The following is a 22,367-nucleotide window of genomic DNA, read 5'->3' as shown; positions in this document are numbered from 1 at the left end:
AAAACCAAACAATAATCACAGTAAATTAAAATGGTCTAAACATCCCAATTAAAAAGCAGACTGTCAAACTGAATAAAAAAGCAAGATACAACTCTAGAGTGCCTACCAGAAACCCAGATTAAATATGAAAAAAAAATGAAAGAGAGAAGAACGAAATTATTAAAAACAGGAATGAGAGAGGCAGTATCGTTACATATTCTAAAGCTATTAAACAGCTCACTCGGGATAAAATAGAGTACCTGAAGAGTCCTAGGTAGTATATATAATTATAGTCATATATATTTATTGCCTTTACTAGTAATTAAACTTAGAAATCAGCCATGTATAGTTTATTTTCAACACAGGTATTTCAGCGCCTTTGTAAAAAAAAATGAAAACACAAATAGGTTAAAAGTAAAAGGATGAAAAAAGATATCTATCAAAATAAAAGCTGGCATATTTATATTAATAACAGCCAAAGTAGATTTCAGAACAAAGAATATTAACAGGGATAAAAGGAGACATTTCATAATGATAAACGTTCAATCTATCAAGAAGACGTAACGACCTTAAAAGTTTATGCACCTAACAACAGAGCTTTACAACACTTAAAGCAAAGATAGAACTGAAATGAGAAATACACAAAGCAAAAATTTTAGTCAGAGATTTCAATACCCCTCTTTCAATAATTAATAGAACAAAAGGACAGAAAATCTCTAAAAAAAATGACTTGTTGACAGTGAACACTATCAATCAACTTAACCCAATCAACATTTATAGAGCAGTCCACCCAACGACAGTAGGATACACATACTTTTCAAAAGTGCAGGGAAGATTTACCAAAAGAGGCTATATGCTGGACCATAAAACAACTCTCAATAAGTTTAAAAGGATTCAGATCATATGAAGTATATTCTCTTAACTAAATTAGGAATTAATACCAAAAAGGAATCTACAAAGCCTATAAATATTTGGAAATTAAACAACACTTCTAAATAACTCTAGATAGAAGAAATCAAAAGGGAAACGAGAAAGCATTTTGGCACAAGTGGACATGAAAGCAACGTATCAGAACTCGTCGGATACAGCTAAATCAGTATTTGGAGGGAAATCTGTATCATTGAATCCTTAAGTTATAAAAGAAGAAATGTCTGAAGTCAAAGCGTGGCCACCAGACCAGCAACATCAGCATCAACTGGGAACTCAGAAATGCATGTCCTCAGACCCTGTTGTAGACCTGCCGAATCAGAAATTCTAGGAGTAAGGCCCAGCCATCTGTGGCCCTCCAGGTGGTTCTGATCCACATTTGACTTTTGAGAAACACTTCTGTATACTGTTTGGGTGTCATTTTTATTGTGTTAATGGTTCTTTCTTCAATAAGGAATCTACATAGCTTATACTGCCCTGAGGTTCATGTCATTAAAAAGAATCTTGTTATTTTGTGTCATGTACAAAATTTCCTGGGCCCAAAGATTCCTGCAAGATAGTAACCTTACAAATAATGCCTCGTTTGCTAAAAAGGTCCAAATTTCAGAAGACGTAGTTAAAATTTTTCTTGAAATCTGCAAGGGGATAGTGGACAAACACCAGCGGGAATGTGACCCCACTGAATAACTTCTGCTGGTTACTGTAGGAATTCCCTCCATGTGGAAACCAAACACAGTCAACTCCCCATCAAGTTAAGTGATGAAAAGGAACAGAGACACATTCAATCCGAATGGCTGCTAGTATAAAAATAATTCACTCAAAATATGGTTTTATACCTATACTTGAATATGAATTTGTGTGATGTTCTAGAAAGTCACTTCCAACAAAATGTCAAAGCCCAGACATAGGCACTAAGTCAGAAGCACTGACTCCTACAGTGGTAAATATCACCTTTCCAACTAATTCAACGTAGCAATCTAAAGCGGACCCTGTCTCCATCTCGTTTGCTGGCTGCCGTCTTTCCTGGGACAAGGAGAAAAACATTTTGCCTTTCACGGGCTTCAGTTACAAGCTTCTTCTAATCGGGAATAAACGAAATCAACATTGTACCAAAAGACTTAACTGACAAGTAGAGACGGTAATTCCAATAAGGACACGAAAGCAACATCTGCCATGGAAGAATTATAATGTGAGTAATCTATCGATTAATCTCACTTTATTATGAGAGTCCTCGAACAGCAAGACAAAAATACAGTGAAGTCCTTCTAGCATTCCGAGATCGCAGCGGGAAACGCAGTCCCTCCCGTCCCACAGCAGCCTTCCGAGTCCCTCGCCCTCTTTGCTGACTTTCACCAGCTCTGGCTCTTTCTGACACCGCCTTCTGCTCTTGCTTTTTCTTAAACGGCGGCCCGCAGCGGCTGCCTCTGCGGCTGAGAGGACAATTAATCAAGTAATCGGCCAGTTAGAGTGTTTTAGTATCAACGTAAAACGAGATCGGGTTTTGACGAGCAAGTTTTAGAACAGAAACTGTGATTTCTAAAGCGATTTATCTTCCTTTTAGAAGCCTAAATACGAATACATAGATTTTAGGGACTTAAAAAAATATATCATGGTATTTTTCCCATTTTACTATATCTACAGTTGACAAACATGCAAAATAATTTCCGAATCAAAGGCCTCCAGTAGAAACATTCAAATTAAAAATCAAGCATTTTAATCTAATTATTAGCCATAAAACCCAGCAAGAAACTGTCCTTCCCCCAGAAAAACCACCACCAGTTCCTTGCTGGGGCACCGAAGGCATTAACGGTACTTAGCCCTCCCTTGTCAGCATCCAGACATCTCCGGTTCAATCTAAGCAGGTAAACGTTACAGTTCCCCTTGCAGGAAACGCCCCAACTTCTTTACCTACTTGGCAAGGCACCGACCGGAAATACACAGGGTAGGACATGAGCCATGAAGAACATAATGGCTTGACTGAAGGGCTAACCATATATCCAACTGAGTGAAGATACTACGGAAATGGAAGATTCCGGGAGAAAATGTTTTTCATCCTCTCCAAGGTACCAGCGTGTATAGTAGAGGGAAGTAAAGAGCTGAGGAAGGTGACAACAGAACTGAACCTACATAAACGAGGCTCCCTAGAGCTAAAAACCAACTAACGAAGTACAATAGCGGGCCAAAGAACTGACTCCTGTTCTGAGTTTGATTTGAGGCTGCAAGCGACCTGCACACTGAGAGGTTCATAACTGAGGGAATAGCTCCGATGCACTGAGGGCTCAGCAATTTGCATAAAGAACGTTATCGAAATATTTTCTAAGAGTTGCGCGTGTGTCACTGTTGAATTTGGTGTCAACGGTCAAGAAATAACCGAATAAAATAAATAAGCCTCAAATATTTCCTTTCAACTATACCCACTTCTAAAAATTACGAAGCATCTTTAACACAACCTTCTCTGCCATTCCTCAAGTGAATTCGTAAGACAGACAGAAACTCAAAACATAACTGTAATATGACACAAGATAATGAATTTTCCTTCAATGACTTAGTCTGTGCCAAAGTATTTCTGTCCAAAATGTGTTGGTGCAACAGGATGAACTTCTGTAGTTAAAATCGTGATGTCTGGAAACTCTTGAATGATTGATTTGGCACCTTCGAAAAATAAGAGGAAGAAAATTGTTATTGCAGGACTTTTTGGTAACATTAGTTGCAGTTCAGGAATTTTATAGTCAGTCTCTAGGTCTCATATTGACCAAAGACAGAGAGCAATGACCTTTGGATACCTAGCCAGACTTGCATAATCTCGTATTAGTTTTTTGTAATGTCTGATATCTGAAAAGCTTTGATAGTAGTCAGACTACATTCCCGCCCACTGACCCACCAATAAATTCTTAAATCAAATTGTTTTCTATCCCAGATTTGAAAAATATACTCAGCTATAGCCACCTTTCCCCTGAAGAGTCTCTTTTGTTTTACTTGAAAGGCAGTGGGAATAGAGAGGATATAGTTCTTTCTGAAAACAGGATCAAACATGAGATGGTTTTTCAACTGGAACACAGGTGCAAGGACTTCTTTCGTAAGTCCGAGCAAGGTTGCTTTGTAGGAGTTGGTACTCCAGACTTGGCAGGGCAGGGCAGGGACTAGAGAAAGGGACCAACTTAGTACCCCACTCAAACTAAAAAGCCACAGCTAGGCTGCCACAGAACGTGACTACTTCATCTCTAATGTCAAGCAATTGGATAGTCTCGTAATGTATACTATTAGACCTAAGACAATTACTTTTCTACTCCCAAAGGCAGAAAACCCGATAATTATTTGATTATCTCAATGTTTACAATGCCACCTGTAATATTTAAGTGGATGACCAAGCAAATTGCCCTTTGTCGCCAGTGACATCTGACCCACAGGTAATTTTTTAAAATTACGAAACAGGAAAATAACCAACGGCCCACTGAACGCAGCCCTCCCCAGCTGGACACACTGTAGCCTCTTCAGGGCTGGCTGAGGCTTGGGGCCTTTGGAAATGAGAGCGTGTCCTAACTGGGAGCCACATATTTCTTTCTTTTCAATCATGAAACGAATGCACATTCATTGTGGAACATTTGAAACACATCAAAAAGCTTAAAAACAAAACAAATCACTTAGAATCCAACCATCCTAAGATAACCACTATTGTGTATTTTAAGATGAAATTGAAACGATACTGTGCGTCCGTCTAGTCTCTCGTGCTGGGGCAGATTTATTAGGTTCCCTAAGTCCAAGTCTGATTTCGGTGGTTATAACAGTCACAACTTGTATAAGCTATCTCTGAACCTGCTGATGACACTCAACACTACTCTAATACTCTTATTTTTTTATCCTGCTCTTTTATATTTACCACATAGTTTTTTTGATGTCATTAAATATTTTTAAAAATGATTTAAGTTACATAACGTTACATCCTTTGAATATATATCTGAAACAACCATTTCATTATGGTAAGTCATTTACATACTTTCAAATTTTTTCTTACACTAAATGTAAATGAAAAGCCTAAAAGCTAAATTTCTATGTGCATCTATGATTACTAGGATATTCTTGCAATTGTCCTAGATTGTATGGCAAGAAAGAAGGGTCTTAAATGAGGCTCACCTCCCTCAGGAAGTGAAACACACGGTTCTATCACAGACCCTTTGAGCAGAAGTCTAGCTTAAAACACTTGAGCTCTTTGCTACACACTGTGAAGCTGACTTCAGTAAGACCACGGGGGCTAGCTAGAACCTCGCCCTTGGGAGCAGAGGGACCTTTCGGCTATTCGCAGGCTCTACCCAAACAGGGCCACCAGGAAAACGAGCGCGATCCCCTTCGTTGAGGTTAGTTCAGACTGTCCTATTTGTATCTGGACAACATCGGAACGGTGTGAAACATTGTCAGTAAGCTTAGAATGACAAACGCACGTAATAACCACTAAAACTAGATTCGGATTTACTGTGGATGCAAATAAACTTCATCAGGAGAAGAGGCTGGACAGATGCACACTTACCCACCCAGTGACCGTCCGGGGCCCCTGTTACCGCCTTGCGCTGAACTTACCGTGAGGTGTGGAGAACAGGCTGAGCAGGATGATAACACTGGGCTGGACTCCATGTTCTAGAAGGACCTTTACGGCTTCAATTACAGTATTTCCAGTGCCTAAAATCAAACGACAACCAAATGCATCGCCGACTTTAACATTTGTCTCAAAATGTGTTTGATGTTTCTTGAAGTAAAGGCAGTGTAGTAGTCTGACATAAGATGCCACTAGGGAAAGCTTCATTCGAAGGCACCTGTTCTTTACCGAGGACGTTATTTTCAACAATGAACACGACACATACGCTTTTCAGTTTTCTAATGCACAAGCCCTAAATTCATCCAGTACTTGAGATGTCAAATTTAACACACGGCCTCCACCCCCAACCCTAGGAGATCATGCCATGTGTGAGATCTGACTAAGCTTCGGGCACAGAACAGAAGAAGAGAAAACGTATCATCTGCAGAGGGGACAAATCCTTGAGAAAATCAGGCCGTAACTCATTGGGCAGAGAGGGGATATATTTCAATATATTTTCAGTTTTACATGTTTCGCCTCATTAGATCCTTCGCTTCTACGTGTTCGTTTTCAGAAAGAGGCGCTCTGGCGCTGATGGAGTTGGGCTAATGTACACTCTGTTATTACAAAGTGAGACTCTCCAGTGAAGTGCCCAGGGCGACTCCAAATCTAACTGACAAAAAACACATTTGGAAACAGTTTTTGCCTTCGCTCAAGCCACTCACTGAGAATGGGGTACATCAGAAGGACTTTTCTCCTGTAAATGTCTGGAGGGAACTTGGCATAATATACTTTTGCTCGTTGTGTCTCCTCGTCGCTCTGAATCAGGATCTTCCCAATCCGTATGGAGCGACAGCAATCCCGTAAACCCTGCTCCATCGCCTCACCTTGAAGAAGGAAATAAAAAAGGCGAAAAGGGTGAGGGGGCGATCGAGTGAAAGAAAGTCCAAGAACAGGCCGAAGGGCATCGTCAAGATGGAAGCAATTCTTACGCAAACAGGTTTCCTTTTGAAATGTTCATATTTCCTACTCAATGCAGGTCAACGAAACTAGGTTACGGGCTGGTCAACGCAACTGTAGGGTAAGCTAGTTACATTGCTGGCTTGCGACTCTGCAGCTGTCATGCTGCCATAATTACAGGAAATAAAGTGTCTTGTTAAGCTGAGCTTTTCCTCGCATTATTTTAAGAGAGCCTTTAAACTGACTAAACCTGTTACTTTTATCTGAAAAAAATATACAGGGTCATGGAAGAACGGGGGCTACAGACCGAAGGACCTCCTTTCAGATCCGGGCGGCATCAGGAGACGTCGCTTAGCCCCAGCGTGGCTTCGGTGGCAGAGGTTTCACGGGCAAATAGTGAAAAAATACCATATTGTTCCCTCTCCCCTCAGAGGACCACGGCCAACAGCACCACCCCCGACCCCGGTTTCTGAACACGGAACTACTTTTGAGTGTGAATTCTTTGAAGGAAGTGTTGGCCAAAAGTCAGCCATCCTCATACCACCTTCCAGATTTTAGGCCACATCAGAATTCTACTTGTACGATTATTTACTTAATAGTTTTCTTTAAATTGTTTATTTAGGGCAGGAACTGGACTGGAACAGAAGAAACTGTGCCTTAGAAGCCTATGTACGTGGCCGTCATCAGCTTTAAAAGGTTGAACAATATTGTCCTAAAAATCCTATCGTTGTTTAAGAGCTAGTCTAATACGAAGGGCGCTTAAAGCTCCTGTTTCACTTGACCTATTCAATTGTTCACAAACTTCATAGTCAGAGGAAAAAAGGGAATGCTTATATGTTATAAAAAATCATCCGTTTCCAGCGCAAGCGAGCGGGGCTTCCACTGTACCTTGGATCCTATGCAAAAAAAGAATTAATCCATAAAGTTGCTAGATGGAAATAATCATCCCCACGTAACAGGTATGGGTTCTAATTACAGCCCCGTGATTTTGCTGAACAGAGGTTGGTTAGGAAGGGTAATCGGTTGCACTGAAACACAAATCCAGCATTTATAAGACCAGTAATTGGAAATGACGGCGAGTGCTTTTGCCGACATGATCACAACTAAAAAAATTGAACAAGCCATTCGGTCCAGTTCCTGAGAGGGCAGGACTGTTCCGCACACAAAAAAACCAAAACCAAAACAAAACAAAACGAAAACAAAAAACAAAAAAAACAAAAAAAAAAACCCAAGAACAAATATTTTCTCCAGCCACGCATTCACAGTACTGCAGGTCTGAATTTGTGCCACAGTCCATCGGTCTTCGAGCTGCTCTACTCTCCACAAGACGGCACCTCTGCACCCTCCTATCCCCCCACTGTCCCCTGAATCTCTTTGAACGCTGGCTTGCCCATGGGGACAGGCGCTAGGAAAGATGCTCTGTGGTCGAAATCAGCCAAACTCAGCAACACACAGGCCATGATTTCGAGGCACCATGAGGACAGACAACACAGACGGTGAGATTCAAGCTACGGAGGGCTGCAATCACGACAAACAAGACCAGCTCCCTCCCGGGAAAACGGCAAGCGATTCTACGCAAACAGTCAAGCACGTGTGAACCTACCGCTTCTCATTATGCTGACCCCACAGTTTCCCTTCTCAAATTTCACTCCTTCGTACTTGTACCCTGTTGAGGAAGAAAACCAAAGAATTTGTCTTTCATTACTGGACCAACCTACTTATTTGATAATGTGCCTATGGTTTAAAGCAGATGGGCACTGTGCAGCCCTTGTCCAGAAACACTGTGTGACATCTTAGGTTCCCTGTGAAAACACAGAGAAGGGGCAAGATGTTCCATAGCTATTTCTTAATTCTTCATAAGAAGATCATTGGCAGATGTGGACTTCATCAAGCAGGAATAGGACACATGGTAGTATGATCTTCACCAACACATTCGTCCAACTGAATTCAGAGAATGCTATAAACCCCATAGATTCGAACCGGCGCCCTGCTGTGAGCCTCTTTCTCTGTCCCTGTTCGTGACCCTCCATTCTGCCTTAAAAAGCAGAAGGGAGACAGGGAAGTAGTTGCCAAGATATATTCAACCCTTGGTTTCATCCTGGACTTGTATCGGTTATGACGCAGCAAGCTCAGCCCCCAATTTCTGTGAAGTGGACTTCGAAAAGCACGGTTTCCATCATTTACTAAAACAAAACACATCAGAATTTCGAATCCCTGAAATACGGGTCTTTGGCTGCTTTCTATTTGAGAAGAACAAAGCAATTCTCCAGTTCTCAGCGTTTGGAGCTTTGTTTTCCTTTGTTCTCATCCTCGTACCTGGAGTTTCAATGGCCACGCAGCCCACCCATTTGCTAACGCGGGCAGCTTCCCCGCAGAGGTGAAGATGAGCTGCCAGCAGTTCTTAACTCTGGTCCGGATGGGACCAGAAAGGCGACACCTGCATGCTGAAGAATACTGATTAACCTTTAACTTGAATCGACAAGCAAAGCCATCGAGAAAAAGCCGTCCACATAAATTTCTTTACTAAATGTCTCTGGGTTTATTAAGTTGCTTAGAAGAACAGCTCCAACTAGACTCCTCAGCGTACATACTGATTTACTGCTTTCTTCCCATGCCCCCCGCTTCTACCTGATTTTCTATGATGAAAATATAAGAGTAAGAGCCCCGGTTACCTGTGGGAGTGGTGACCGTGCATTCTTTATACGGTAGCTGATTTAATCCCTCTTCCACAACCAGTCTGATCTAGAAAGTCAAAGAAAGAATAAGTTGAAAATCTGCTAAGAATCTCCTGCCACCTGTTAGCCTCAGGAACTGAATACGAGGCAAAATTAAGGAACACGCTAGGCAAAGATTTAGCTTATGGAGTAGGAAGGGGGCCCCATCACATGTCAGATTCAAAGATAGATCCAAATGCCCGGCTGCTTGCTGCTAGGTGTCCAGACTTGGTCAGGGACATGCCAACAAAAGGCTCAACTACCCCTTCTGATTGTCATTCAGTCAGTCCAGGACAAGTGCAGCAAGTGACAAGAGTCACGGTGACACCCTCGGAAGTAATACACTGCTGATTACCCTGGACACAGTGCCCGGGGGAACTTCTCTGCCTCGTCTAGTACTTTGAAATTGTTAAGTTTGATCCTTTTTAACGAGGCCCACAATAATGCCAATAAAGCCTGAAGCTCCTTAGGAGGAAACAAATGAATACATGAGGTCGAACCAATTTCCTGAGCTTGAATGCACTGGGCGTCTCAGCCGAAAAGAGAAAAAAGGCTCCTAATGATCTCAATGTGTGTGGGTACAGAGGAGAGATCCCAGCAGAACTTCCAGAAACAGGCTCCAGACACCAGGTATGATGTTCCTTCCTCTGCGCACCTGGACCCTGAGAGAGCCCAGGTCCCCCCTAGTGACAGTGTTGTAGAGACTCTTACCTCCTGCCCACCTCCTGCAACCCTGGCACAGAAATCTGTGTGTCTGAGCCTTATAGGACAACATAAAACCATTAGGAGAGTGGCTAAGTAAATCTAAAGAATTTGAGATCTGAGTGCTAGGGAAGCCGATCTTGATAAACTCAGGATGGAATTCATGTCAACCATAATGAGACAGCGTACTAGAAATCCTCAAAGCTAGAACCCTAAATAGATGCTCCACCGCCTCCCAATGTCAGGACCTGCACAGACAACCACAGAGGACAGAGGGGCCCCAACAATCCCCTTGGCTGACTTATGTCCTCATCTTTATGATCTCATTTGACTGAGATATAGTGCCTGAACTTTCAAGGGAGCATTTCACAACCAGCACGATCCTAACCCCCACTTTCCAGAGAAAAAGGGCATAAAGAAATCAACAGAAAGGAAAGGGAACTGGTTTCTACCATTGAACACCAAGACCTCTGTTTTCCCCACGGCAGCCACTGACAGAAGTTCCTTCCTCCTGGAACTTGTTCCTTTGCTTTGATGGAAGCTTAATGAGAGAGGGACCTATCACTCCGGGAATGTCAGTTACATTTATTTCGATGCGACTCAAACTCAAGTAATTGTAAATAGAAGTGGCCTCTGAACCAGGAATACTTAAAGCCAAAAGTGGATTAGGAGTCCTGTACATTCTTTTGAAATACAAATTTTTCTCAGGGAAAAATCTAAACGAACATTAATAAGCCATGTTTCTCTCTCTCCCAAACTAAATACTGACAACAGTATTTAGGCTGTAAACTCCACAAGGGAAGGACCACGTCTGTATTTTTTATTTTATCTCCTCCCCCTGCGACACTGCCCAGGACAGTGCCTGACTTCTGGGAGTTCGATGTGTATTCCCTGCATGGATGGATGCTAACACGCACAGCAGAAAATGCGTCCACTTCATTCCGAGCACTGAGCACGCTTAGATATGATCACAAGGATGAAACACGGTGCTTGCCCTGAAGACAACCCAATGTGGCCTGAGATCCTTTCAGATCTCACTAGCTGAGGAGAAATGAGCTTGGTCAATCCTTAAGAGAAAGTCCCCGAGAAAAGCAGAGATGGTCCAACTTAATATTTCACGTGTGAGGACGGTACAGAAGAGAAGAGGCAAAACAAACACCCCGCGTAAACTACGAGAGGTATTCGCTTTTACGCATTAGATGGATGTCATTTGGGAACTACTAGGTTTCCTTGCACGCTTGGTTTTCCTTTAATGTACTTCATTGCCCTAAGGTGAGGCATTTAAGGGTTACCCACGACCAGGTTAGAGGCAGCGGCACCTGAGAACTACAGGGAATGAGTCCGCGGGCAATGCTTCGAGGGGAAAGGGATCGAGACCAAAGCTTCAATGCGAGAGTGGAGACCGTGTCAGAAGTCTAGCGAGACGATGGTTACTCGGCACAATCTCTCACCCCCAGAATGCTCTAGACCAAAAAGTCCCTTGGCCCGCAATGATTATATCACTAGGAACAGTAATGAAATGAAAACGGAAAGCCTCCACCTACCAAACGATCCGCAGAAAACATGAAGTCCCCTCTACTGGCTGTCCTAAAAAAAAAAAGGAGTACAAGTCTTAGTGGAGATTAGAGCTTTAAGGCGAAATATCACTTAATACACATAATAACACTGACATTAAAACCTATTATATAGTAAAAGCTTAGAACTTTACATGGACAGACTATTACTGAGGCAAGATATTTTTCACTAGGATACGGGAACCTAGATGGAGTGCCTTAGTAAATATTCTTGAAAATACCTATTTGATATCCACATTCAAGTCCAGTTAAGAGCAAAACTTTGCAGTAAGAAAATCGGCTTCTCCCTCAGTTTCGCCACTTCCGTTCGCCTTGATCTAAAAGCCCTGTTACCAGAAGTGACCCATCGACCTGTTCTCTGCTCCTTTGTGGAATGAGAATGGGCCACGCGAAAAGTCCTGTACTTTTGCCACTGCTTTTAAGAATGGATAACCCAATTTCTAAGCCCTCTTTCACAAATTATTCACTGATAATTTGTTCCTTTTGCCTGTTTTCCAATCAAATCTTTCGTTCCCGAGCTCTTTCTGCTATTTTTCTGTACATTCCTTTCTGGTCAATACTTTCATATCCTGAGGGACCCAAGTGACAACAATGTAGGGTTGCAGCCACCCACAAGCTGTTAAGCAGCCAAAAAGGGAATGTTAAAGGCTGACTTTTTTCCTGTTCATAAAAATCTAGCGCTGTTCCTCGTCTTTCTGCCACTCGAGTTAAACGATTCACCCGAACAGGCTGACGGACCTAAAAATCCCTGTCTGCCTATCCGCAGCCTACCGAAGATGGCCCGACAGAGCATCAAAGTGGCACATGCAAGCAGACAGTATCGCGACATGCCGTTAATTGTGGCTTTGTTTTTTCCAGCTGTATTTACTTCCTTTGACAAGGAAAAACAATGAAATCTTCCGGATACAAATGGCATTAGGGCTCTTAGAGTGACCACGGTCCTATCATATTACAGATATTAATGAAACCGACAGCAAATCGGAACAGAGTAGATGTGTTAGGACGTAGCTTTTAGTTGGAAGTTTTAAATGAGCCCTCCTGAGGAGTCACAGCTGCACGGGAGTCACCGTAGGGAGGAGGCGAGAGAATTCAAATGTTAATCAAGCCACAATCACAGGCGGCACTGCGGTGACCAGCCCTGGGCCAGGCCCAGCACCCCCTCAGCCCTGCAGGGCAACCGGGAACCACAGGCCGTCCCGGTGGCTAAAACCCTGGGGACAGGAGGATTAAGGCTGGGGACTGCAGCAGGCCTCCCCCTCCACAGTCCTCACTGTGTCCGGATGCACGGAGATGGGGGACAAAGGCTTTTAAACGCTCACTCGCGGTTTGAAACTGCTGGACACACTGCATTCCCTGAATGCTCGGCCCCCTGCTCGCCCTCTTTCCACGTCCCTCTCGGTCCCTCTCGGTCCCTCTCACTGTCTCTGTGACTGTCCGTCTCCCTCCCTGCGTCTGAGTGGACACCACGCTCTGTGGACTGTTCCCCCTTTTCTAACAAACTCTCCCTTTGACTCTAACTTCGGTGTGTTGAATTCTTTCCACGCTCTCCCAAAGGACCCTCTTCTCTCCGTGCAGGGCTTGGTCTACCCCCACCGCTCGGGGGCATTCGCCTGTCCCCAGCAGGGCGGCGTCTGGTCCTGTAAAGCAGGTTCTACAACGTAACTCTGCTTAAGATAACAGAAGAATGTTCTGCTCTTGAGATAACGTCCCCAACTTACAGTTCCAAGCTGTCTCAGACCTCTTTCCGTTCCTGACCACCTGGCCGTCGCCCCGCAGACCCGGCCACGCCACCAGGAGGTGAACAAGTCAGATTCCTGGAGCTGGAGCTCGCCCAAGAGCTGACCCCTCAGCGCGGCCCACAGCCCCGAACGCCTTACGCTCGAATACTCAGCATTTTTTCCCTTAAAGGCCCTGAATTTGAAGTCACTGGGGAGTTTCGGCCCATCTGCCTTGCTTAGTGCGCCACAAATAAAGCAGTTTCAAATCCCCCAGTGCTGAGCGGGGGATGGGGATGGCGGGAGGACGGGGCTCTTCCTGTTCTACACCAGCATCCTTCATCTCTACCAAAGAATCTTTACAACATGCTTGTCAAGGAAGAAAAAGTCAGCAAACTACAAAAAATAAAAACACTGATGCCTACTGCCGTGTTTGCTAGACCTGTACAAAGCTGTCTAGGCAGCCGGAACACAGGTTTTCAACAGGAAAGAAAAGTCTGAATTTACCTTAAAGAAATATCTAGTAACGTATCTTGGGAACGACATCTGAAATATTCGTTTTTGATTTCTGGACAGTCATGCATAAATTTATCACATAGAAAAGTTATATTAGGTTATGCGATTAGAGTTGTCCAGATCTGTTGTTTTATTTTTGGAATCAGACATTTTTAATACCTTTTCACACACTCACCCAAGATATCAGCTTCAGGTAACTTTTGCATAATAAGCACCTGCTCTACATTCCAAAAAAGGTACACACTATGAGAACCTAATATGAACTGTCATCTTTTGATAGCGTATTTGATTTCCAACGAAAGCATTTGCTGCTCCAAGTCACCCCACTACAAACGGCAATTACTAACCTATCTCCTGCTGTTTCAGACACACTTCAGATCCCTACTGTTTACTTCAAATCGGTTTCGAAATTAAATACAGCTAGAATACAATAATTTGGTTGCATTTTTGAAAAAGCAATAGCGGTCTTCAATATCCACATTTAAATCTGTAACACTGTTCACACTAGAGTTTCCTAAAGCAGATATTTACTTGTTAGATCAATTTGAGTTCCACATATTCTCTGAGCCCTTCCTTCAGGCCCACCATTGGACTAAATTATTTAAGAAAGGTGCTTGAATGTAAACTGGACCCCGGGTTTTATTCATGCCACGTGCTGTTTCAAATCATAACTCTATTCTCTTTTGTCTCAAAATCACTGTTAAAAAACATCTCATACTAGGAAACAAAGTTCTGAAAGACATTTTAATCATCCCACATAAAATCTCACGCAAAATTATTAAAAAGCAATCAATACATTGGCACATATCCCTGGAATATTCTAAAACATATCCAAGGGTCCAAATATCAGATATTTAAACGGTGATATCCAGGCTCTCATAATTCAGAGCATGGAAACCTAATTAATGGTAAGCTGAGCATCTTTTGAACTGTACAAACTCCAAACAGTCCCACACAAATATGTCACTTTTCTGTAGCAATAAAATGAAAGCCAAAGGTAGCCATTTTTAAAAATGACCTTCACACTTTAATGACAAAAGAATGAGGATCATACAAAAGTCAAATCATCATTTTAGTGTGGACTTGGTAAACCTAAGTTCATCCAGGTCTAGCAAACAGGGCAATAGGCTCGGGTTTGTTTTCGTTTGTTTGTTTGTTTGTGTCATTCACTGACTTTCCCCATACTTAGGACAGTCTATAAAGCATTTAAAAATTCCCAGAGAGGCTTGAGCAATATTTAAAAACATGTACATCTCACAGCAACCCCAAACCAAGATGAAACCTTGACTCTCACTGACCTTTCTTTCAAACAGCTAATAGGCATTTGCTTATCATCCACACCATATAGAAATAGGAAAGTTTTGACAATATTCAAAAATTACGACTTCGACTAAAGATCCTTTGGCCCCTTCTTACTAGGCCTCAGTGTTGCTGCGGCTGCTACAGGGATTCCCTAGTTCTGGGAAGATACTGTTTAGTTCTGGGAAGATACCGTTGACCTTAAATAGCCAAATATTTCTCCAGCAAAATGGCTTTATTGGGAGCGACAAACAATTGCGATTTGGAACATGCTGCCTAAGGGTGAACCACGGCAAGTCCAGAGAACAAAGGGGAGGAACATTTTTATTACAGAAAAAGGGGGAGCTCAGAGGGGCTGTTGTAAACAAGAGAGTCTATGGGCGGAGCTGGGAATTCGAAGTGTAGTGACTTTTCCGTGGCTGAGTTGTAACCGTCTTCCATTGGCTGAGCGGGTGACCAGAGGGAAGGTCATCCTCCCTAATGGAGTAGTAGACTAGAGAACACCTTCCTGTTTGGGGTAACTGAGGACGAGAGGGGGGCGGGAGAGCCCCCTACAGGCTGTCTCAACTCCAACTTAAATGGGGCTTGTCTATTAGTCCTCACAACATACTCCCCTGGGACGATTATGACTTCAGTTTCCACAGCGGAAACTTCCATTTGCTCACTCTGCTACTTCTCTCTATTCAGAATACATTTGACGACCCCCTTTTTTTTTTTTACAAAAATCATTTATTTTAACAAGTCTGTATGTGTGTGCGTGCCAAGTGTACAAAGATTGATTCTTAAAGTTTTTCTAAAGCGGTCCGAACGTTACAGCAGGTCCCTAATATTGTACATATGTTACTACCTTCTTTCCCAACGGTCACCGTTTATTAAAAGTCCACTTGGTGCCAAGTATTAAGCACTTTTGGTAAATGACTTCATCTAATCTTCACAGAATCTTAAGAGGAAGATTCCATTATTACCATGACTTGACCGATGAAAATAGGGAGGCTTACATAGGCGAAGTCTTTCAAGCCCCTTCCCAGCCTGAAGCTCTCATCCCAAGTCCCCGAGTAAAGCCTTTGTTTATATGTTGCCTCAATAAGGGAATGTTTGCGAAAAGGTAATCAGTTTTTCGATACGTTTTTATAATATTTCTCTCCCTGCGAATCATCATGGCATGTACATACAATGCAAACGATAAAATAAAGAGCCTGGCAGGCACATAAAACGTCATAAAAATGTTCCCTCCGGAGGCAGCTGTAACACGGCTTGTAGAGCATACGCTAAGGTGTACCCTTCCCCAAAATGACTAAATATAAACCTCTGCCCCATAACTTGAACCAATTTAATGTAATCACGTCCCAGTAGCACTGAATTAGCTGTCACTTCGAAGATGAGGATTATACACAAGGACTGTTTTCAGCATTTGGTGTCGGAGGAGTTAGGGCTGGGCACACCAGATTTAGCAAATAAAAATACAGGATACCTAAATTTGTATTTCAGAAATGCATCCCATGCAACGTTTAGGATATAGTTATATGAGAAAAGTATATTTGAATTCATATTTAACGGGGTGTCCTGTATTTTACCCGTCAACCCAAGGAAAGGAGAAAGAACGACATGGACTGGAATTCAGCTCTAAGTTGTTTTTATTTGTTTCTTTTTTTGTTTTTTAAGCGACAAGGTAAAGGGAAGTGGCTCATAAAACCTTTTCTGGCAGGTTTAAGGCAAAGAAACGTTTCGTTTCAAGTTAATGTTTAGTGAAAACTCTGAACACATAAACTTTCCACAGCTACTTTATTATGTGACCGGTAGAATAATGAATAGCTCCAAGCTTGGTCATGGTACGCAGACGATTTAGAAATGGTTTGCCTTCTTCCTGCCCACTCAGAAAAACAAATGCCCACTGAAGTACCCGAAGCAAACCTAAGCTGAAGGGGAAGCTGAAAAAAATAGCTTTTACTACCTGCCAGGTGCAAGTCATCAATGCTACGGCTCTTTAGCTCCTTCTTTAAAGAGCTCATAAAATAGTGTCATTAATTATTTACCAGCACCTCAAAGCAGAGTTCAATGTAAACATTCAAAGTCAGGTAGAAAAAGAAGCGAAAGGATCATTTCCCTCAGAACCCAGGTCTCGGTCCTTCCAAAGTTCATTTATTTGCTTTTTATAAGGATTGCAACATTAATGCCGCTATGTGTCAGGTACTGTGACAGGCCTGATATTCTTTCTTCCTCCCTGGAGTCCAGACGAGTAGGCGACACATCACACGGATAAATATTGCAGCAGGAGTGCGACTTCCTCCGTCTTGGCTTGAGAGTCAGTTCGAAAATTCATGTGGAAACCGCAGGGAACCAAAAACATGCTCGCGTTTTAAGCAACTTGCAGGTGACAGACTCTCCTGTGAGGGACGTTTTGCTTTTGTACATTTGAAGGGAAAAGTTCCGAGACCCGTCCGGTCTCGGGGCGGTGCCAGGCCAGGCTCTCTAGGGGCTGCGTTCGGGGCGTGGGGTCCCTGGCTCGGCCTACACGCCGGAGCTGAAGGCAGGCGATTCCCGCTGCAGGGGGCAGTGGCCTGACCGCAGCGCGACCACCAAGGTGTTTGTCGAGCAACAGGTGCTCAGGCTCCACCCAAGGGACGACAGGGCCGAAACTGAGAAGAGAAAGACCCCCCAAGAGATTCAGACGCACAGCTTCAGGCAAAAACATCGTGTCACCTAGTCGGATGAGCCAAATCCCACCAGCTGCACTCACAGGAGGGCTGCAGGGGTGTTCATCCATCCTGGGGTTCATTTTCTCCCCTCCAGGGAACCAAGAAAAGGTTACGAGACTAAATGTGCTCTTTCCTCAGTGCTACTTCATGGACGAAAATAGCTAAGATTGCTCAGCTTTCACCCAAGTTTCGTCCTGAGGCCACGGCACACGTCTTCCAGAAAGTATGCCGGACACACTCACATGTTCCACGGCTCACGAACAGCTTTCCTTCCATGTTTCCGGAGACGAAAGGAAACAAGAACCTGGGAAAGGAAGATGATCTTTTAAATCCACAGCATTGCCTTACATACGAGTCATGAAGTATGTGGGAGGGAAAAGCACATCACACTCAGGTGTCGCTGGGTTTAGTACGCAGAGGAGGCAGGAAGCGGGGCGTGTGTGGTTTCATCCACTGCGACGACAGGAACTGGAAAGGAACGACGTCATTTCTCTTCTGAAATTCATCAGTGACCCATGCGTGACGGAGTCAATCACCTGACCAGGGGCGTGTTTAGATTACTGCACTCTCACTGAGAAAACCATCCCCTGAAATTCCAATAATACCACCGACATATTATGTTGCAAATACCGTACATTTCCAAAAGTAAAGACGTCCGAAATCAGTCCGATGTGCTTGATCTTGCTTTATACGGTCACAGCAACACGCGGCCCTGCCGGCCCAAAGCCCTGAGTAAGACGGGGTGCGATCGAGGGGCGACTCCTCCACCAGACCTAGGGAAACGTTGTTCCGCTTACCAGCGGCGCCCTACGCGAGCCCCTTAAATGAGATGGAGCAGGTCTTGTTTGTGCAAGGGGTGCCAACTTTCGAAGAGAAAAGCAACAGAGGTCTCCGCTGACGAATTCGATGAACGAAAACAAAATTCAAACGGTCTCCGGTCTACATAACTAAGTCATCAAAATTTGTCGCGAGTCTTTCCATACTATTTGGTAGCAGGACAAAAATTACCTAGAATCTCTCAGCATCGCATTTTAAAATAAGGTGAGTTGTATGTACAGTTTAATTCCTTTTATTGTCTCCCGAAAGCTCAAGAAACCAGCACTTACGGATACCATCAGAACCATCCCAACACGAAGGCTTGAAACGCCTTAAGTGTGCACAGCTGTTCCCCGTTTATGATAAATGTTCAGACAGCAAAGTATCTTGTTGTAGCCTCCCCAGACCTCTGTGAGATGCTACCAACGTCCTCATTTTACAAATGATAAACTTGAAGCACAGAAACGCTAAATATCTTTCCTAAAATCACTCTAGATCCCATTGTCTCCCTCCAAACTCGGGGGAAAAAAAGATTTCACTTACACCCAGGTGTACTATACAACCCAGGCTTTTCTGATTAACACAGTAGAATCAGGTATTGGTCTTCTCATATATGAATGCTGAATGCCGTGCCCTCGCCAAGTTCCACAGTGACAGTTCACTCTTATATTGTCATGAAGACCCTTCTGTACAACCTAATGAAACCTAAGGAATCCTTACCCCATAAAAAAAGAGCACATGCAAATGTTCGCAGCAGCATTATTCATAATAGCCAGAGTAGAAACCACCCAAATGTCCATCACCTGAATATCATTCAGCCAAAAAAGGCATGGTGTATGACACAACGTGGAGGAACCCTGAAAACATTACGTTAAATGAAAAAAAGAAACGAGTCACAAGAAACCGCATGTCGTACAAGTCCGTTTGCACGAAATGTCCAGAATAGGCAAATCTATAGAGACAGGAAGTAGATTAGTGGTTGTCTGGGGCTTTGGGGGGTTGGGGCAAATGGGGAATGACTGCTCATGAGTATGGGGTTTCTTGTTGGGGTGATGAAACTGTTCTAAAATTGATTGTAGCGATGCTTGCGCACCCAAGAACACACTTAAAACCCACTGGATTGGACCCTTAAAACAGTGTATTGTAAACTATGTGAATTATATGTCAGCGAAGATGTTATTTTAAAAACAAGCATTAAAAAATGCACATACGGAAAATAACATTTGCAAGATAATTTCTGAAGGTTCACGAAAGCTCATCTACAGGTGCAGTGGGGTCGAAGACTCAAGGTCAGTAACTCCTGCACTAGAGAAACAAGAATCATCATCCTATTTTCTTTGTTTTACAGATAAGTTTATTTCAGATTCTCACAGCACAGCTACCAGGCCTATGCTGCCTACGTTTGAAGATCACATGATCACAGTGGTTTTCAATATAGTCATTAAAAACAGTTAAATAGTATAGTTTCATAACTATAACTTTTGCGAACTTTAAAAAGGACCTTGAGTAACTGAGTATTATTTGTAAGGCATGGCTGGAATTCAAAATGTAGAAGATACAGTTTTTGTTCTCAAGGAGCTTAAAATCTAATGGATGGCGAAAGATCAACACACAAATAACAATATACATAATAAAAGGTGAATCTTGCATTGAAAAGGCCAACGAAGAGGGGCGGAAGAGTGATTAAAGGAAAGCTTCTTGGCAGAGGTGGACTTTAACGCTGGCTTTCGCCTTGAAGAATAGGTGGGATTTGAACATGCAGAGGAGTAGAGAGAATTTCAGATGGGAAAAGGAGCAGGCATCCCTTCCGAATCGTCCCTGGGAACCATGAAGAGGGACCTTATTGTCACGCCGAGGGTCCTGGCCTCGGTTTGGGAGGCCACGGCAAGCTGCCGGTCAAAGTGGTGTGTTAATAGGGTTGTGGCTGCAAGTGGGAGACGGGAAACTTGGAGCAGGGACACAAATAGGGGACCTAGTCTAATGGTGTGAAGAAAAAGTTACTAGTCTGATTTCACCAGTGGCATCGTGGCTCAGTAGCTATTTAGAAGGATCAAGGCACCCGCTGGAAAGTTAGAAGCCACTCATTTAAAGTCCTGCCAGTAGAGGAGGCAGCTGTAGCTCATCGTGGTACACATGTCCCTTGAAAAACGCCATGTACAACATGAGTTTTGAGATTTTAATTTAGCGTTTAAGGTGAAGGTCAGGCTACGCTGGCTTGTGGGATGAGGAGGGGCGCCGAACGCTGTGATAAGCGTAGCAGACACCGGTGACGTTCTCCAGGTGACAGTAAACAGTGCCGAGAGGAGCTGGACGGTGAGCGTGCACGTGACCGAGTCAACGTACGCTCCGAGAAATGACACGCCCGCGATAGCGAGCTCGGCGGGGTCGGCTGGGCACATTTTGTCGCCATCGCTCTATTTGTTTGTGCCCGAGGTGCCTGGAGGTGGCCTGTAACCTTGCGGGGCAACCGTGCCTGGGTCACAGGGTCAGCACGCGGCCCGGCGGCGGACGCGCAGCACAGCGTGGCGCGTGCGCCGCCCGGGGACTGCGTTCGTCGCCGCTCAGGGGGGCCGAGAGGAAGCGGGACGCTACAAAGAAGGTCCCTCGCGAGCACAAAGCGACCGTCAGCGGAGAGACGGGGGAGGACGGTTGGCGAGGCGGGCTACGTGCCGCTCCCCTTCACAGACCAGGCCCGACGTGCCACGGCCCTTGCCCCCGCGGGGACCCCGGCTCCCGCCCGCCTCCGGCCCGGCTCACTTGTCGCGGATGATGGTCTGCAGCTCCCGGATCTGCTCGTTCATGGGCAGCAGCTTGAGCTGAGCCCCGATCTGCCAGGACACTTCGCAGTCCCCGAGGCTGCTGTCCGTGCTGTGGCCGGCGACCCCGCAGGCCTGAGGGGTCCCGTCGGCGGGCGCGTCGCCGGGGGCGTGCCCCGTGCCGAGGCTGGGCTTGGTCTCCGAGGCGCCGCTGCCCCCGGCATGATCCGCGATCTCGTCGCCAGGTCGCGGCGGCTCGGCGCTCGGGGTCGAGGCAGAGTTTACTTTTTGGTTGTGACAGGGCATGGAGTCCGCACAGCGTAACCCCGTGGCCATACGCCGCACGCCGGCTGTCCCCGCAGCTACGGACCCCTACGGACAGAGGACAGCAGGGACCGATGTTCACGTGCCGTCCCGCGGAACCTCCGACCCGCGGTGCCCTCTCACCCCGAGGTCCCGGCCGGCTCCGTGTCGCCGCCGCCGCCCCGGCCCCGCCCCCCGGGCTCCGGCCCGCCCACACACCCCATTGGCTCCCGCCCCTGCCACTCCGCCGTGCGCGGCTCCTTAACCCTTTCGGTGTCCCGCTGCGACGCCGCCGCGTGGCGGGACCGTCTTCCGGGCCACCTGGGGAATTGTGCAGACAGCGCGAGTGGGGAGCCGGGAAAAGCTGGGGTGCACGCTGCAAACTGACCGACTGCGCACGGAGCACCCTGCCTTTCACACTTCCTTTCGCGTCCCTGGGTTCCATCTCAGACGTCGCGAACGCGCATCTGAAACGCAGGCCCTGGGAACCCGCACCCCAGCCAGCTCTACGACGCCTCCGTACACGCCGACGTCGAAAAGTACTGCCCACACGTTCTCCGCTCGAGCTCCTGTGCTGAGTGGACAGTAGGAAAAAAGTGTCTTTCTAACTCTTCAAAAGAAATCAAGGGGTAGTCGGCATCGCCATGGTAACTGCACAGCGTCGGGCCCAGCCGACAGACATAAGGGAAGGCGTAGCGGCCAAGCACACCTGGGAGGGCGCGGCCGGCTCGGCGTCGTTTAAGTTCATTTGGTCTGGTCACATGGGCAGACTGAAGCTGCTGTTACTGGAAATAACGGAAGCAACAAACCCATTGCACGTATCAGTAGAAATCCTTCACGTGC

The 22,367-nt window shown here is 45.0% G+C and overlaps 1 protein-coding gene across 3 annotated transcripts in view; it reads right to left on the bottom strand.

The window, feature by feature from the left end:
• The window catches only part of UPRT (uracil phosphoribosyltransferase homolog), a 60,049-nt gene that overhangs the window by 26,578 nt on the left and 11,104 nt on the right, over window positions 1-22,367 (bottom strand). The window contains exons 1-7 of one of the 3 annotated variants that reach the window (XM_039859986.1): window positions 21,223-21,697; window positions 11,394-11,436; window positions 9,106-9,175; window positions 8,037-8,099; window positions 6,199-6,360; window positions 5,479-5,577; window positions 2,083-3,558 (exon numbers count right to left, since the gene is read on the bottom strand). In XM_039859986.1, coding sequence (XP_039715920.1) covers window positions 3,452-3,558; window positions 5,479-5,577; window positions 6,199-6,360; window positions 8,037-8,099; window positions 9,106-9,175; window positions 11,394-11,436; window positions 21,223-21,557 — 879 coding nt within the window. In that variant the 5' untranslated portion in view covers window positions 21,558-21,697 and the 3' untranslated portion in view covers window positions 2,083-3,451. Of the gene's footprint in view, window positions 1-2,082; window positions 3,559-5,478; window positions 5,578-6,198; window positions 6,361-8,036; window positions 8,100-9,105; window positions 9,176-11,393; window positions 11,437-21,222; window positions 21,698-22,367 lie in introns of those variants that run through there. The other 2 variants (XM_039859987.1, XM_039859988.1) reach the window with 2 other exon arrangements.

The sequence above is a fragment of the Pteropus medius genome, unplaced genomic scaffold, assembly GCF_902729225.1.
Source record: "Pteropus medius unplaced genomic scaffold, Ma_sr-lr_union100, whole genome shotgun sequence".
NCBI lineage: Eukaryota > Metazoa > Chordata > Mammalia > Chiroptera > Pteropodidae > Pteropus > Pteropus medius.
This window is presented reverse-complemented; position numbering and strand designations above follow the sequence as displayed.